The sequence below is a fragment of the Osmerus eperlanus genome, chromosome 18 (genome assembly GCF_963692335.1).
Source record: "Osmerus eperlanus chromosome 18, fOsmEpe2.1, whole genome shotgun sequence".
Lineage (NCBI taxonomy): Eukaryota > Metazoa > Chordata > Actinopteri > Osmeriformes > Osmeridae > Osmerus > Osmerus eperlanus.
The window spans coordinates 479454-496953 of record NC_085035.1 but is presented as its reverse complement, the minus strand read 5'-3'; the positions used below and the strand labels follow the sequence as shown (position 1 = coordinate 496953).

The window sequence follows — 17500 nt, the reverse complement described above, 5'->3', positions numbered from 1 at the left end:
TCCCTCCTCTCCTCTCTAACTGCAGCAGACAGCTCTACAGGAGTTGACAGTGGTGCTGGTGTAGTGTACCTGACAGCTATCCAGTGATAGAGTGAACAAACACAAACACATGAACAAACACGCACACACACACAGAGTCTGAGCTGGCTCACCGCCAGGTACCATTATGGTCATATCCTCCTGATAAAAACCGACAGACAAGGGAGGATTTGAACCCGTGAGCCCATGCTCTCCTCCCTGTAAAGAGTGTTGCTAAGCTGTGTGTGTTGTCTTTGTGTTGCTAAGCTGTGTGTGTTGTCCTGGTGTTGCTAAACTGTGTGTTGTCTTGGTGTTGCAGTGTCGGAGGAGGGTCTGTGGGAGTGTGGGCTGTCCTACGAGTGCCGGACCCTGCTGTTCAAGGCTATACACAACCTGCTGGAGAGGTACGCTGGACTACAGCTCCCACAATGCACCTGTTCAGAAACACTGTTTACACTTAGCTATACAGTCTGAAGTAGCGCTTGTGTAGTTTAATAATAATGTAGACGGTAATTTAATGATACCTGATGTTGATGAATATAGATTTATTACATGACATGCTTTTACGAATATAAACATTCAGTGTATAATGTGACTTGATTGAAATCTGGTGGTGGGGTGTCGGGTGCTTAAGAGAAGGTGTTCATATTGAAGTTGTCATGTTAGGAATCCCTGGGTCAGGAGAGGGGTGTGCTCGCCAGGTCACAGAACATCTGGTCAAGAAGCTGCACATGTTTGTTCTCTATTAAGTTAAGCATCAGTGATCATCATCAAGCCCAGATGGTATTAACCTTGATATTACCTTGACTCTCCTCTACCTCCTCTCCCATTCAGGAGAGGGGAAGGGAGGGGAGAGGGGAAGAGAAGAGAAGAGAAGAGAGGAGAAGAGAGGAGAAGAGAGGAGAGGAGAGGAGAAGAGAGGAGAGGAGGAGAGGGGAGAGGAGGAGAGGGGAAGAGGAGAGGGGAGGAGAAGATAGGGGGAAGGAGGGGAGGGGAAGGGAGAAGAGAGGGGGGAGAGGAGAGGGAGAGGAGAAAAGAGGAGAGGAGAAGAGAGGAGAAGGGGCAGTTAAAGGTTGTGTTACCAAAACAAGATCTGTGTTAACCCCCTTACCCTGGAAGTACCTGCTCCTAACTGTGTGAACATCCCTCGTGTCTCCAGGTGTCTGATGGATAAAGACTTTGTGCGCATCGGGAAGTGGTTTGTGAAGCCGTACGAGCTGGAGGAGAAGCATGGTAGCTCCAGGTTAGTCACCCCGGCCGGCCCCAGCGGGTTCCAGGACCTGTCAGGGCGTCTGAATCACTGTTCCTGAGAAGCTGTGTCTCCGCTGTGTCTCCGCCGTGTCTCTGCTTGTCTCACTGGTTAACAAGCGCAGTTGCAGAACGCTAATTAACTGGCCTATTCAGACAGCTTTGTCTCCGCTTTGATTGTGTGCTGAGAAAATTAGGAGAGGGAGAGGGAGAGGGAGAGGGAGAGGGAGAGATAAAGAGAGAATATCAACCAGTCAAGTGGATGTAAAGTCAAGTGAGGATGAGGAAGGAAGGAGGGAACGGAGAGAGGGAGAGAAAGACAGGAACCCTCGGGATGAGCCTTGAGACAGAAGCTGTTCTGTCGCTCCAGATGAGAGGAGCGCAGGAGAGAGGAAGAGAAGGAGGAGGAGTAGAGGAAGAGAAGAGAGGTGACAGAAGAGGAGAGAGAGAGGAGAAGGAGATAAGGAGGGAAGTGATTGCTCTGTTGCAGAGTGCCTCAGTGTGTCTGGAGGTCAGTGGGATCTGAAGAACCTCTCTTTCAGGACCTCCTCATGAACAGAGAACCTGCTCTGCCTCTGCTGAGAAGACTTGTCTATGTGGCGTCTTTGTTTACACTGAACCAACCTGTCGTCATGACGGGGAGGGTGGGGGGTGGGGAGAGGGGAGAGGGTGGACTTGGACGGCAAAGCTGGCTTTCCCAAAAGGGACCAGATTAAACCAGGCCCAATACTAAGTGTGTGTGTGTGTGTGTGTGTAGAGGGGTTGTGTGTGTGCGTGTGTGTGTGTGTGTGTGTGTAGAGGGGTTGTGTGTGTGTGTGTGTGTAGAGGGGGTTGTGTGTGTGTGTGTGTGTGTGTGTGTGTGTGTGTAGAGGGGTTGTGTGTGTGTGTGTGTGTGTGTGCGTGTGTGTGTGTGTCTCCCTCTTGATTCTTCTTGTTTGACAGCTTAGTCTGAACAGTCAGCTGACTCCCCCAAGACAGCCCCTTCCTCTGCCACCCGCCCCTCCCTCCCTCCCTCCGCCCCCCTCCCTCCCTGAATTATTTACCACCATTCTGGTGAGGGAGAGATGGAGGGTGTGTGCATCTGTCAGAGAGGGAGGGGAAATCTCTCCATTCCTCAACACTCACACAAACGTCTGCATGCTAATCCACACACTCAAACAAAGACATGCCGTCATATCACACACACACAGAACACAATCACACAGAGAATACAAAGCTACGAACCTCTCTCTCTACCATCTCTCTCTCTGTCTCTCTGTCTCTCTACCATCTCTCTCTCTCTGTCTCTCTACCATCTCTCTGTCTCTCTGTCTCTCTACCATCTCTCTCTCTCTCTGTCTCTCTGTCTCTACCATCTCTCTCTCTCTGTCTGAGACACGGCTGCTCCCAGTGTGGTGGTGAGGGCTGGCATCATCAGTCTGGACGCTTTTTACCCCCTGGGCATGGAGGGCTGGCCCATCTACAGGAAATACCCCACCACCCTTCTCTCTCTTACACACACACACACACACACATGCCCAGCCTCCTCCTATACAACGACACAAGGTCTTTGTGTCTGAGAGGGGAGGGAGGGAGGGAGGGCTGTGTGTTGGTAGTGCATTGCATCAGATGTTTTGGGGAGACCGAGGGAGAGAGAGACTTAGAGAGGGAGGGAGGGAGGTAGATAGGGAGGCGGGTAGAGAGGGAAGGGGGTGGAGGAGGGCTTATAAATGAAGCATTACCTAAGACAGAACTGGTCTCTTCTACAATCCAAGATAAATCCTGTCTCTCTCTCTCTCTCCTTCTACGCATGCTAAGAATACAGCTCTCTTACTCATTAGTATTAATGGCCATATGCTCATATCCTCCTCTCTCTCCTCCCTCCCTCTCTCTCCTCCCTTCCTTTCCTCCTCTACCTCTCCTTCACCACAAGTGTTGCATCTAGAAAGTCCAGCAGAAGATCAAGGATCAGAAGTGCAGAGTTATAACAGTGTTTAGGTGTCAGAGCAAGGACTGATCTGTATTTACCGGGCACAGTGTAAAGTAACCACACACACACACACACAGAGTTCCCTGTGTCAGGACGTGTGTGAGGGGAGAGAGACTGTGAAGTAGTCTTTGAGTCTTTAAGCAGAAAGGATTGATATCTACGAGTACTGACTGACTTATAATATGTTTCAAAACGAACTGTTTTAGTGTGGAAGTCAGTGTGTACAGTGTTGCAGTATTATAAAGTGTGAGTGTGTGTGTGTGGCACCTGGGGTGATGCTGTCTGGATGGTGTGCTGCCCTCTCCTCCCCTCGGCCACGAGGGAGCCAATGACATTGAGACGTTAGCCGTCTCCCTGGCAACGGACATTTGGTGTGGAGCTACCTCACAAGGTCACACGGCGGCTTCAGGAAGTTAAAACAGAGAGAGAATCCCTCTCCCCCTCTCCTCCCTGCTGTGAGCGTGTGTGTGTGTGTGTGTGTGTGTGTGTGTGTGTGTGTGTGCGTGTGTGTGGAGGGCAGTGGAGCAGGTACACATGTAGTCCTTCTAGAACATTCCCCTCTCAGGGATCTGTGTTGTTCCCAGCCGCACTGCTTTGATAAACATAAAATAGGGCTATTAAAGCATGTTGACAAACACACTACAACACAAACTCCCTCTCTCCTACACACACACTTTCTCTCCTCCACACACGCGTGCTGGTGTGTGTGTGTGTGTGTACAAGTCCTCCACACTCTGATTGATTTGAGCATAAAAGCATTAATTGCTCTCAGCAGTGAGCTGTTACACCTGGCTGTGATCTCAGTACCTGCACTGAGCCTGGGTGTGTGTCTGGATTATTCACCTCCCCCTCCATTCCTCTCTCTCTCTCTTTCTCTCTTTCTCTCTCTCTCTCTCTCTCTCTCTCTCTCTCTCTCTCTCTCACTCTCTCACTCTCTCTCCCTCTATCCTTTGTTTCTCTCTCCCTCTTTCTTTCCACCTGACTCTGCCTCTCCTCACTCCCTCCCTCTCTCCTCCCTCCATAATGGGGCTAATGTGTGGTCTCATACAATGCTCCTGTTAAAATAAAATATACTGGATGCTGTATGTAAATACACAGGAGATATCAAATAAAAGCAAGGTGGAGATTCTCTGAAGCTGGAGTACAAACAGACACCCAGACACTAACAGGAACGAGAGACACAGAGGAGAGAGGAGAGAGGAGCGAGAGACACAGAGGAGAGAGGAGCGAGAGACACAGAGGAGAGAGGAGCGAGAGACACAGAGGAGAGAGGAGAGAGGAGCGAGAGACACAGAGGAGAGAGGAGAGCTGCTTCCTCAGACGGATGAAACACTCCAGACTCCTGGAGGGTCAGGTTAGGGTCAGGTTAGGGTTAGGTCAGGTTAGGGTCAGGTTAGGGTTAGGTCATGGTTAGGTTTGGGTTAGATAAGACGATGCCACTGTCTCAGGGAACGGTCTAACAAGGAAGTTATCAGTTTACAAACTTTCATCTGTATGGAAAATACAAGTAAAAAGTGTGTTTGATGAAAGATTTGTTTGAGCTGAACACAAAGAAACCCAGAAGAGAATTTGGGTATTATGGTTATCGTTCTGCGAGGCCTTGAGAACATGGGAGAGATGTGCAGCTTGAATTGTAAACGAATTCCATTCGGATGAAGTACATTCCTTATGCTCTTTTCATAACAGAAATGCAAGCGTCTGTTATTACTTGTGACATTAACCCAGGCGACCTCTGGTCCAAGTGTTCTCTCTCTCACAGGAAGTGATGCGCTTACCATCCAGAGTCCTCTGCCACAGACGAGACAGGCTTTTCATCTGGGTCAGGACTCGGCTGTGTGTGAGAGACTGTGTGTGTGTCTTTGGTGGGCCTTACTGGTACTATCCCCCATAGACTGGCCTCTCGTCTATAAATATCTGATAGAGAGAGAGAGAGAGAGAGAGAGAGAGAGAGTAGTGGGAGGAGGGTGGGGCAGAGAGGGAGAGTCATGCTGTACTCATCTGAATTATTTAAATGGGAAGAGTTGTACTGTAGAGACTAGCGCTGTAGGACTGATACAGTTGGAACATAGTGTGTGTGTGTGTGTGTGTGTGTGAGAGAGACAGTCTGCTGCTATGAGTGTATTTCTTGGGGAGTTTGAGGAATGTTCATGAAGAAATCGGCCTCTTTCACTTTCCCTCCTTCTCACTGTCTCTCTGTCTTTGTCTCTCTCTCTCTCTTTCTCTCTCTCTCTCTCTCTCACCCTCTTTCTCTCTCCTCACTCTCTCTCTCTCTCACCCTCTTTCTCTCTCTCTCTTTCTCGCTCTCCGTCTATCTTGCTCTTTGAGTTTCCAGCGCCATCTACAGGCCACAACACCAAACCACAACAGCAACAAGACGCCACACAACACACACATACTACACACACTCACCGCACACTATACTACACACACATACTACACACACTCACCGCACACTATACTACACACACATACTACACACACTCACCGCACACTATACTACACACACATACTACACACACTCACCGCACACTATACTACACACACATACTACACACACTCACCGCACACTATACTACACACACATACTACACACACTCACCGCACACTATACTACACACACATACTACACACACTCACCGCACACTATACTACACACACATACTACACACACATATACTACACAAGGGTACTACATTTGATTCAAGCAAAAATTATAAATCTGTTTCCACGGTGCCAAACCGATATCCCATAATGCGTGAGCCGCTTCCCTCAGGCGTAGTAACAGGAAGTAATAACACGCAGATGAACACACCAGCGTTATTGTTTGGATACGCTCAGCAAAAGATTAAACCTGTACATCAGCAGCCTGATGAGGTACATCAGAGATGTAGTTAATGATGTCCGGCTGTGCCAACACCCTCCCAACACCAGCCTGATGAGGTACATCAGAGATGTAGTTAATGATGTCCGGCTGTGCCAACACCCTCCCAACACCAGCCTGATGAGGTACATCAGAGATGTAGTTAATGATGTCCGGCTGTGCCAACACCCTCCCAACACCAGCCTGATGAGGTACATCAGAGATGTAGTTAATGATGTCCGGCTGTGCCGACACCCTCCCAACACCAGCCTGATGAGGTACATCAGAGATGTAGTTAATGATGTCCGGCTGTGCCGACACCCTCCCAACACCAGCCTGATCAGGAGCAGCAACACGGGCGCTGGTGATGAGGGGAGGACGAGGTAATAAAGACACGCTGACAGTGTGGAGCCGTGATCAGGCAGGGAGGGATTTATACCTGCAATAAGAGAGCAGCAAGAAGCGAGGGGATGATGGATGTGTTCATAAGTGCTGCTCTGGAGCCAGGCTCCTCTCCGGAGTGTTCTGCTGGGTTACCGGAGCTACCAGATTGTTACACTACTGGGAGCAGCAGAAAAAATACATTTAAAGCTGCGCTGTTGATGATGATGATGATGTTGATGTTGTTGTTGTTGTTGTTGTTGTTGTTGTTGTGTCTCCAGTGAGCACCTGTCCTGCTCCTTCTCCTTCTTCCTGCACGGTGAGAGTAACGTGTGCACCAGCGTGGAGATCTCCCAGCACCAGCCCGTCTACCGTATCACCGGCACTCACATCCGCCTGGCACAGACCGCCTCCTCCCCCGTACAAGGTACACACACAGACACACACATGGAAACACACACCATACAACAGAATTCTGTATCAAATATGTGTGTCAATTTCTCTGTCTCTTTTTCTCAGTGGTCCTGAGCCCATACGGTCTGGGGGGGGCTCTGACAGGCCAGGCCCACAAGATGAGCGAACCGGCCGTTCGCAAGCTGATGGAGGAGTGGAGCTGTTTCTACCCCACGGTGCTCCGCCCTGCGCCCCCCCCGCCGCCCCCCCAGGAGGCCCCCGGGGAACATGCCTACGACCCTCAGACTCACGTGGCCGTGGAGGTCATCGTAGGTATGACCTCCCGCACACATACACTCGCCGTCACACACACACACACTCTGTCACACACACACACACACACACACCAGTGTGTTACAGCTGCAGTGTGTGTCTCGTCTCCAGGCGGCGTGAGGATGGTCTACCCAGCAGCCTTTGTGCTGGTTGCCCAGGGCGACCTTCCCATGGAGCCCCCTCCCCCGCCCCCAGGGGTCCCGGGGGCCCTCAGAGACCCCTCCCACTGTGGCGGGCCCCTCACCCCCCCCACCTCCCCAGAGCAGCCCTGCTCAGGTAGGACAACCTCACCCTCCCTACCTCTCCTCACCCCCCCCTCCTCCCCTCACCCCCCCTCCTCCCCTCACCCTCCCTACCTCCCCTCACCCTCACTACCTCCCCTCACCCCCCCCCTCCTACCCTCACCCTCCCTACCTCCCCTCACCCCCCCTCCTCCCCTCACCCTCCCTACCTCCCCTCACCCCCCCTCCTCCCCTCTAACCAAAACATCTCTTATCTAGTAAGTAGCTGTGAGTAATTCTACTGTACTCTACTGTCCTCTGTGTTGCAGCGGACAGTGGCTTCGTCACGTCTGCGTCCAGCGCCGCCCCCACGGAGGCAGTTGTGGGCGTGTCTCTCCCCGCCCCGCTGCATTGTGGCAAGCAGCTGAGCAGTCAGGTGGTGCAGCAGGCGTGGAGGGAGTGTTACCTGACCCCCAGGTGAGCAGGGTGGAACCTGACCTGATCTCCTGTGATGTCATGTTATCTTGTGTGATGTCGTGTGATCTCGTGTGATGTCATGTGATCCTGCTGCAGTTGCAGTGCGGCGGCCAAACAGGAAGTGTCTGAGGTCAGCTGGGAGTTCAGCGCCCCGGGGGAGAGGACTTCCTGCAGCTGCTCCAGGTTGAGTAGCTAGCCTGTGTGGTGGGGTAGCTAGCCTGTGTGGTGGGGTAGCTAGCCTGTGTGGTGGGGTAGCTAGCCTGTGTGGTGGAGTAGCTAGCCTGTGTGGTGGGGTAGCTAGCCCGTGGGGTGGAGTAGCTAGCCTGTGTGGTGGGGTAGCTAGCCCGTGGGGTGGAGTAGCTAGCCTGTGTGGTGGGGTAGCTAGCCCGTGGGGTGGAGTAGCTAGCCTGTGTGGTGGGGTAGCTAGCCCGTGGGGTGGAGTAGCTAGCCTGTGTGGTGGGGTAGCTAGCCCGTGGGGTGGAGTAGCTAGCCTGTGTGGTGGGGTAGCTAGCCCGTGGGGTGGAGTAGCTAGCCTGTGTGGTGGGGTAGCTAGCCCGTGGGGTGGAGTAGCTAGCCTGTGTGGTGGGGTAGCTAGCCCGTGGGGTGGAGTAGCTAGCCTGTGTGGTGGGGTAGCTAGCCCGTGGGGTGGAGTAGCTAGCCTGTGTGGTGGGGTAGCTAGCCCGTGGGGTGGAGTAGCTAGCCTGTGTGGTGGGGTAGCTAGCCCGTGGGGTGGAGTAGCTAGCCTGTGTGGTGGGGTAGCTAGCCCGTGGGGTGGAGTAGCTAGCCTGTGTGGTGGGGTAGCTAGCCCGTGGGGTGGAGTAGCTAGCCTGTGTGGTGGGGTAGCTAGCCCGTGGGGTGGAGTAGCTAGCCTGTGTGGTGGGGTAGCTAGCCCGTGGGGTGGAGTAGCTAGCCTGTGTGGTGGGGTAGCTAGCCCGTGGGGTGGAGTAGCTAGCCTGTGTGGTGGGGTAGCTAGCCCGTGGGGTGGAGTAGCTAGCCCGTGGGGTGGAGTAGCTAGCCCGTGGGGTGGAGTAGCTAGCCCGTGGGGTGGAGTAGCTAGCCCGTGGGGTGGAGTAGCTAGCCCGTGGGGTGGAGTAGCTAGCCTGTGTGGTGGAGTAGCTAGCCCGTGGGGTGGAGTAGCTAGCCTGTGTGGTGGAGTAGCTAGCCTGTGTGGTGGGGTAGCTAGCCTGTGTGGTGGGGTAGCTAGCCCGTGGGGTGGAGTAGCTAGCCTGTGTGGTGGGGTAGCTAGCCCGTGGGGTGGAGTAGCTAGCCTGTGTGGTGGGGTAGCTAGCCCGTGGGGTGGAGTAGCTAGCCTGTGTGGTGGGGTAGCTAGCCCGTGGGGTGGAGTAGCTAGCCTGTGTGGTGGGGTAGCTAGCCCGTGGGGTGGAGTAGCTAGCCTGTGTGGTGGGGTAGCTAGCCCGTGGGGTGGAGTAGCTAGCCTGTGTGGTGGGGTAGCTAGCCCGTGGGGTGGAGTAGCTAGCCTGTGTGGTGGAGTAGCTAGCCCGTGGGGTGGAGTAGCTAGCCTGTGTGGTGGGGTAGCTAGCCTGTGTGGTGGAGTAGCTAGCCTGTGTGGTGGGGTAGCTAGCCCGTGGGGTGGAGTAGCTAGCCTGTGTGGTGGGGTAGCTAGCCCGTGGGGTGGGGTAGCTAGCCCGTGGGGTGGGGTAGCTAGCCCGTGGGGTGGAGTAGCTAGCCTGTGTGGTGGGGTAGCTAGCCCGTGGGGTGGAGTAGCTAGCCTGTGTGGTGGAGTAGCTAGCCTGTGTGGTGGAGTAGCTAGCCTGTGTGGTGGGGTAGCTAGCCCGTGGGGTGGAGTAGCTAGCCTGTGTGGTGGGGTAGCTAGCCCGTGGGGTGGAGTAGCTAGCCTGTGTGGTGGGGTAGCTAGCCCGTGGGGTGGAGTAGCTAGCCTGTGTGGTTGAGTAGCTAGCCCGTGGGGTGGAGTAGCTAGCCTGTGTGGTGGGGTAGCTAGCCCGTGGGGTGGAGTAGCTAGCCTGTGTGGTGGAGTAGCTAGCCCGTGGGGTGGAGTAGCTAGCCTGTGTGGTGGGGTAGCTAGCCCGTGGGGTGGAGTAGCTAGCCTGTGTGGTGGGGTAGCTAGCCCGTGGGGTGGAGTAGCTAGCCTGTGTTTGATACTAGACTGCTGTGTGTGTCCAGTAGCTAGCTTGTGTTTGATACTAGACTGCTGTGTGTGTCCAGTAGCTAGCCTGTGTTTGATACTAGACTGCTGTGTGTGTCCAGTAGCTAGCCTGTGTTTGATACTAGACTGCTGTGTGTGTCCAGTAGCTAGCCTGTGTTTGATACTAGACTGCTGTGTGTGTCCAGTAGCTAGCCTGTGTTTGATACTAGACTGCTGTGTGTGTCCAGTAGCTAGCCTGTGTTTGATACTAGACTGCTGTGTGTGTCCAGTAGCTAGCCTGTGTTTGATACTAGACTGCTGTGTGTGTCCAGTAGCTAGCCTGTGTTTGATACTAGACTGCTGTGTGTGTCCAGTAGCTAGCCTGTGTGTTGATGTCAGACGTTTGTGTGTCCAGGCTGAAGCAGCAGAAGCCTCCGTCCTCAGCGACCCCCCAGCCTGGTGCCCCCCCGGCCCCCGCCTCCGGCCCCCCCGCGCCCCCTCCCTCTTTGCCCAAGCACAAGACCTCCGACAAGCCAGACAAGGCAGACAAGCAGGCCAAGAGAGCCTTCTCCACCCCCTTCCACCATCGCCTCCCTGCCTGTCTGGACCCAGACTCCTGCAGGGGCCCCCCTCTGGGGACCCTGGTGCCCCTGGAGCCCCCACTGGACCCATCCACGCCTGGCTGCAAGTACCCCAAGCCCCCCTCGGCTGGCCACAAGGTCCCTGCCTCCCTCCTCCACTCCCCCGTCTCCCCCCTGCCCCCCACCCTCAGCCCCCACCCCCGGGGCCAGGACTCGGAGGGGCTGGACCCCCCTCTGGCCCTGCCACCCTGCCCGGACGTCGGGGGCCTGGGGGGATCGGAAGCCAGCGAGACGGCGCTGTACGCGGCCCCCCTGGGCCCCCGCGAGGCTGGGGGGGGCTGGTGGAGGGGGTTTAGGACCCCCCGGACAGACCAGGCGGGGTTCAGTCCTCCAGACCTCCCCTCAGACAGACTGGGGGAGTACAGGACTGACGCAGCCTCAGAGGGGCTGGCGCTAAAGAGGTGAGGGAGAGGGAATCATTTTTTTTACCTTTAAAAAGTTTTTGTTGAAAATATTTTCAAACCTTTCAAACTTCTTTTCGAAGGACAAGTGGACAAAAAATATTGTGTATTGTAGGTTTACAGCACATTTATACAAACTGATATCTCTTTACCTCCTTATCTTCTTCTTCTTCCCCCCCCCCTCCTCCAGACTCTTTGCCCAGAGTCAGAGACGGTTCAAGGTGTCGGAGGAGTGTGTGAGGGAGCACATCCAGACTCTGGGCCTGCTGCCCCCGGGGGCTGAGGGGCTGGGGGGCCCGGGGGCTGAGGGGCTGGGGGGCCTGGGGGACGACCCATACGACTTCAAGGAGGGCGACATCGAGTACAGCTTCCCTTCGTCCAAGAGGTTGAAGGGGCAGGGCCGAGACCCTGGCCGGAGGGCAAAGGTCAGATATGTACTGAGTCAGATCCTTAACCCTGACCCTTACCCTGACCCTTAACCTGACCCTGAGTCACATCCTTACTCAGTCAAACACTTACTATACTGTCAGTCCACCAGTATTATATTGTTGATGTAGTTGAAGGCCTGGTTGACCTCTGACCTCTCCTAGGGAGAAGATATAAATGGCAGCGCCGCACTGCCTGATGGGAAAGATGCCATGTCTATCTTCAGCTCCGCCCCCAAATCAAGTGAGAATGATGACATCATCCGAATTCTCTGCTAATGTTGCATTGACGAGTAGGCGTGTGTGTTGTGTTCAGGTGTTTGTTGTGTAGTTGTGTGTGTGCTAAAGCTTGTGTGTGTGTAGACGAGTCGTCACCAGACGAGGCTGCATCGAAGGCCAACCCCCCGCTGACCAGGGAGATGGATCTGGTGGTCAACATCTCAGACCTGGACAACATCTTCGACGAGGACGAGGATGAGCTGGGGGTGAGCGGATGTCTGCACGCGCTTCCTGACTCTGGAACAACCTCCCTGATCACCCAACAACCTGACCCCACCACAACCTCCCCTGACCTCACACTGACCTCTGACCCCACCACAACTTCCCCTGACCTCATACTGACCTCTGACCCCGCAGCGACTGTAAACAGCTATCGCCCACACCTCCAGTCATGGAGGAGGTCATTCTCACGATTAGAGGAATGTTTGGACTGTTTGGACTCAGGACTGAATGCTTGTTTCAGGGAGAACATGTTAAAGACACCGTGTGTGTTCAGCCTGTGTGTGTGGTAACTCCTGTTCTCCCCAGCAGCACTCCACCAGAGTCCTGGCGTCTGGAGCAGAGGACCGACCCCCAGGGAAGGAGGGCAGGGCGGCTGTGCCGTACCCCTCAAGTGAGTCCTCTCCTCACACCAGCGGGGTCAGGGTGGGAGAGGTCCAGACCCTGACTTCTGACCTCTAGAGCAGGCCTCTCAGAAGCAGACCAGCAGAAGCACTGTGGCTCTGTACATGTAGTTTCTCTCTCTTTTTCTTCTCTGCGTTTATACCTCCTTCTTATGTCTCATCCCTCGCTCCCTCCCTCCCTCCCTCCAGCAGTAGCAGACCTCCAGCGGATGTTTCCCACCCCCCCATCCCTAGAGCAGCACCCCGCCTTCTCCCCCATCATGACGTACCGGGACACCCCCAGCCAGGAGCCCCCGGCCCCCCCGGGGGGCCCCGATCACCCCCTGGTCTCCCTGGCCTCTTCCCAGCTGGCGGACTACAGGATGGAGGTCGAGGAGGGCATGGCCAGCCCCAAACCTGAAGACATCAAGGTGGGGAATCATGGGAAACGTAGTCTTGGAAGCTACGGCTGTTTCTATTCTATTGTTATCTTACCTACTGTTAACCTTACCACCTAGTCGGTCCTGGTTAGTCTTCTCCTACTGCATGGTTAGCCCTGGTTAGTGCTATCCTGTGGTTAGCCGTGGTTAGTGTTAGCCTGTGATTATCCCTGGTTAGCGCTATCCTGTGATTATCCCTGGTTAGCGTTAACCTGTGGCTATCCCTGGTTAGCGTTAGTCTGAGGTTAGCACTGGTTAGCCCTATCCTGTGGTTAGCTCTGGTTAGCGTTAGCCTGTGGTTATCCCTGGTTAGCGTCAGCCTGTGGTTATCCCTGGTTAGCGTTAGCCTCTGTGGCGGCCCAAAGCAGTGAGGCTGTGCTCCCCCTCCAGGACTTCTCCTTTGTGTACCGTGTCCCCGGGGTCCAGCCTCAGACGGGCTGCTCCATGTTCGCCCCCCTGCGGAGCCTCCCCAGCCAGCGCCTGCCCCCTGTCAGGCTGCCCGAGCAGTGCTGCTACCGACCCTCCTGGGCCCTCCTGCCCAAGATGGAGCACTACTCCTCCCTCAGCACCCAGCCCCCCTTCATCAGGGACGGTTACATGTGAGTGGGGTTGTGTATGTAGAGGGGTTATGTATGAGTCATGTAAACCTCAGAACAGTCCTGGTCTGACCTTTGGGGTGTGTTTCCGTAGCAACGCCCCCAGCGCCCTGCTGGACCAGGACTACGCCCATCTGAGCACCGTGGGCGGAGCCAGCGTCGTCCTGCCCTCCCCCGCCACGCCCCGCTTCTCCGTGCCCACCCCCCGCACCCCACGAACCCCCCGGGGGGCGGGCCCCCCCAGCGGCCAGGGCTCAGTGAGGCAAGACGAGCTGAGCTCCCCGGCCTCCACCGCCTCAACCAGCGCCCCCCTCAGCTTCCTGGAGCAGCCTGCCGGCGCCCCCTGGCTGCCTGAGGCCCACAGTCTGTACGCGGCGCTGCTGCTGTCCGACTCCGTCCTCAACATGTTCAAGGACCGCAACTTCGACAGCTGCTGCATCTGCGCCTGCAACATGAACGTGAAGGGCGCCGACGTGGACGTGTACATCCCGGACTCGACGCGCGAGGACCAGTACCGTTGCATGTGCGGCTTCAGCGCCATCGTCAACCGCCGCCTGGCACACGGCACCGGCCTGTTCCTGGAAGACGAGCTGGACATCTTCGGGAGGGGGTCGGAGGTCGGGAGGGCGGCGGAGAGGAGGTTGGCGCTGAGCCGCAGGGACCCCCCCATGGGGGGCCCCCGGGCCTCCCCCCCTGTCCCCCCCGAAGTGATGGTGCTCCTGCAGGAGCAGAGCTCCCAGCCCTTCTCCTCCCTCTCTGCCCTCCTCCTGCCCCCCTGCTGTGCCAGGCGCGAAGCCCTGCTCCAGAGCTGGACGGCGGATAAGCAGTGGGTGGACGGCAGCGACGCGTGCGCGGAGTGTTACGCAGCGCTGGTGCAGGGGCTGCAGTACGTGGACAACCCTGCAGGGGGGAAAGTAGATCCGGCGGCGGTGAGGAGCAGCGCGCTACATCCCTGGCCTCATCACAACGGTGAGGGCGTGATGCGGCCGGCGAGGGCGGGGTTTACTGGTCACATGGGGAGAGCATTTAACTGCAGATCAAGAGGGCGCTTTGAGGGGGAGTTTATTTGCCAGGACTTGTTTACAAATGTTGTTTTGTTTTGAAGATTCGATAGTAAGAACACAAGGTTTTCCTCTGTCTGTGAGTTCTGTGACTCCTGTTGTAGGATGTCTGATTGTGTATTTCTGTCTTCTGTGTGTGTGTATCTACATGTGTGTGTGTGTGTGCAGTGCTGGACGTCAGCGGGCTGTCCTCGCAGGATGTGCTGCGCATGCTGCTGTCGCTGCAGCCCTTCCTGCAGGACGCCATCCAGAAGAAGAGGAGTGGACGCACCTGGGACAACATCCAACACGTCCAGGGCCCCCTCACCTGGCAGCAGTTCCATAAGATGGCCGGCCGAGGCTCCTACGGTAGGGCTCCCGGGTGCTCTGGGGTCTGGTGGAGGGGTCTGGGGGTCTGGTGGAGGGGTCTGGGGGTCTGGTGGAGGGGTCTGGGGGTCTGGTGGAGGGGTCTGGGGGTCTGGTGGAGGGGTCTGGGGGTCTGGTGGAGTGGTCTGGGGGTCTGGTGGAGTGGTCTGGGGTAGGGATGTCACGAGAACCGATACTACCGATACCTTCCGGTTCTAAAATGTCAAAACACCGACGATGCCCATTTTTTTGAAGCACCGTAGGCACCGTTAGCGACGATGCCAGTGTTAGCAGCATCGGTTTCGGAACTGATTGGGGCAGCATACGCTTCAGTGTTCCAGTATTTGTTGCACTATAAGCATTAATTGCACTTTATTATGTTGTTCTATGCTATATTGCACACGTTTTGATGTATTGTTATGACATTTTGATATTTTTCAAGTATTTTAGATGTGTGAGTTCTAAATATTTCTGACGGTCCACACAGCGCAAGTTATTTATCTGAAACGGTACAGTAGCTAGCTAGCTTTTGTTAGCTTCCTGGCTAAATTAGCTAGCATAATACTATAATAATGCAATTCTACTACCATGCTAGTGTTACTTGTTAAGGCCGAATTATACTTCTCCGACTCCGTTACGGACAGACGGACGGACGGAGTCAGACGGATTGGTTGAATTATCCTTCTCATTAGTACATTTTGAAGCCATACTAAAGCGTTTGTTGCATAGTTTTTGCCTATCGGAAAATATTCAGTTGGAATGTTCGAAATCGCATATGTGAGACCCGCATTCGAACGATCACATGTCTGACGCTACTCCTTTACGGGTTAATAAAGAAGTTCAAGTACATGGAATCTTAGAAAACCCTTTTTTAACGTGGTATCGAAATCAGCATCGAGAATCGTGTTATTTTACTGGTATTGGCACCGACTACTGAATTTTTGGTATCGTGACACCCCTAGTCTGGGGTCTGGTGGAGGGGTCTGAGGTCTGGTGGAGGGGTCTGGGGGTCTGGTGGAGGGGTCTGGGGGTCTGGTGGAGGGGTCTAGGGGTCTGGTGGAGGGGTCTGGGGGTCTGGTGGAGGGGTCTGGGGTCTGGTGGAGGGGTCTGGGGGTCTGGTGGAGGGGTCTGGTGGAGGGGTCTAGGGGTCTGGTGGAGGGGTCTGGGGGTCTGGTGGAGGAGTCTAGGGGTCTGGTGGAGGGGTCTGGTGGAGGGGTCTGGGGGTCTGGTGGAGGGGTCTGGGGGTCTGGGGTCTGGTGGAGGGGTCTGGGGTCTGGTGGAGGGGTCTGGGGGTCTGGTGGAGGGGTCTGGGGGTCTGGTGGAGGAGTCTGGGGGTCTGGTGGAGGGGTCTGGGGTCTGGTGGAGGGGTCTGGGGTCTGGTGGAGGGGTCTGGGGGTCTGGTGGAGGGGTCTGGGGGTCTGGTGGAGGAGTCTGGGGGTCTGGTGGAGGGGTCTGGGGTCTGGTGGAGGGGTCTGGGGGTCTGGTGGAGGGGTCTGGGGTCTGGTGGAGGGGTCTGGGGTCTGGTGGAGGGGTCTGGGGGTCTGGTGGAGGGGTCTGGGGTCTGGTGGAGGGGTCTGGGGTCTGGTGGAGGGGTCTGGTGGAGGGGTCTGGGGGTCTGGGGTCTGGTGGAGGGGTCTGGGGGTCTGGTGGAGGGGTCTGGTGGAGGGTAGAGGGAGGACGGGGTATGATGGAAGGGAGGTTGTAGAGGATGGAGAGAGCCAATATGATATCCACTTGTGTTGTCATCCACCAACCACCCATAATCCTCTTTCTCCCCCTGTCTCCCCTCCCTGTCTCCCCTCCCTGTCTCCCCTCCCTGTCTCCCCTCCCTGTCTCCCCTCCTTGTCTCCCTCCCTGTCTCCCCTCCCTGTCTCCCTCCCTGTCTCCCCTCCCTGTCTCCCTCCCTGTCTCCCTCCCTGTCTCCCTCCTTGTCTCCCTCCCTGTCTCCCTCCCTGTCTCCCCTCCCTGTCTCCCTCCCTGTCTCTCCTCCCTGTCTCCCCTCCCTCTCTCTTTCCCTGTCTCCCCTCCCTGTCTCCCCTCCCTGTCGCCCCTCCCTGTCGCCCCTCCCTGTCGCCCCTCCCTGTCTCCCTCCCTGTCTCCCTCCCTGTCTCCCCTCCCTGTCTCCCTTCCCTGTCTCCCTCCCTGTCTCCCCTCCCTGTCTCCCCTCCCTGTGTCCCTCCCTGTCTCCCCTCCCTGTCTCCCCCCCAGGCTCAGAGGAGTCCCCGGAGCCCCTCCCCATCCCCACGGTCCTGCTGGGCTACGAGCGGGACCTCCTGGCCCTGTCTCCGCTGGCGCTGCCCTTCTGGGAGAAGCTGCAGCTGGAGCCGTACGGGGGCCAGAGGGACGTGGCTTACCTGGTGCTCTGTCCTGACAGCGCCGCCCTGCTGGCAGGCGCCAGGGCCTTCCTCCAGGATCTCAGCACCGTCTACGAGGTACGACTCGATTGGTGTAGATATCGCTGCAGGCCTGATTACTGTAGATATCGTTGCAAACTCGATTGGTGTAGATATTGCTGCAGACTCGATTACTGTAGATATCGCTGCAGACTCGATTACTGTAGATATCGTTGCAAACTCGATTGGTGTAGATATCGCTGCAGGCCTGATTACTGTAGATATCGTTGCAAACTCGATTGGTGTAGATATCGCTGCAGACTTGATTACTGTAGATATCGCTGCAGACTCGATTACTGTAGATATTGCTGCA

The 17500-nt window shown here is 55.8% G+C and overlaps 1 protein-coding gene across 1 annotated transcript in view; it reads left to right on the top strand.

The window, feature by feature from the left end:
• The window catches only part of LOC134039042 (mediator of RNA polymerase II transcription subunit 13-like), a 45577-nt gene that overhangs the window by 27418 nt on the left and 659 nt on the right, over positions 1-17500 (top strand). The window contains exons 3-19 of the mRNA XM_062484793.1: positions 338-422; positions 1178-1261; positions 6758-6903; positions 6996-7202; positions 7314-7478; positions 7753-7900; positions 7997-8083; positions 10420-11046; positions 11237-11471; positions 11637-11715; positions 11835-11956; positions 12282-12363; positions 12563-12783; positions 13183-13391; positions 13483-14357; positions 14618-14797; positions 17003-17226. Coding sequence (XP_062340777.1) covers positions 338-422; positions 1178-1261; positions 6758-6903; positions 6996-7202; positions 7314-7478; positions 7753-7900; positions 7997-8083; positions 10420-11046; positions 11237-11471; positions 11637-11715; positions 11835-11956; positions 12282-12363; positions 12563-12783; positions 13183-13391; positions 13483-14357; positions 14618-14797; positions 17003-17226 — 3776 coding nt within the window. The remainder of the gene's footprint in view (positions 1-337; positions 423-1177; positions 1262-6757; positions 6904-6995; positions 7203-7313; positions 7479-7752; positions 7901-7996; positions 8084-10419; positions 11047-11236; positions 11472-11636; positions 11716-11834; positions 11957-12281; positions 12364-12562; positions 12784-13182; positions 13392-13482; positions 14358-14617; positions 14798-17002; positions 17227-17500) is intronic.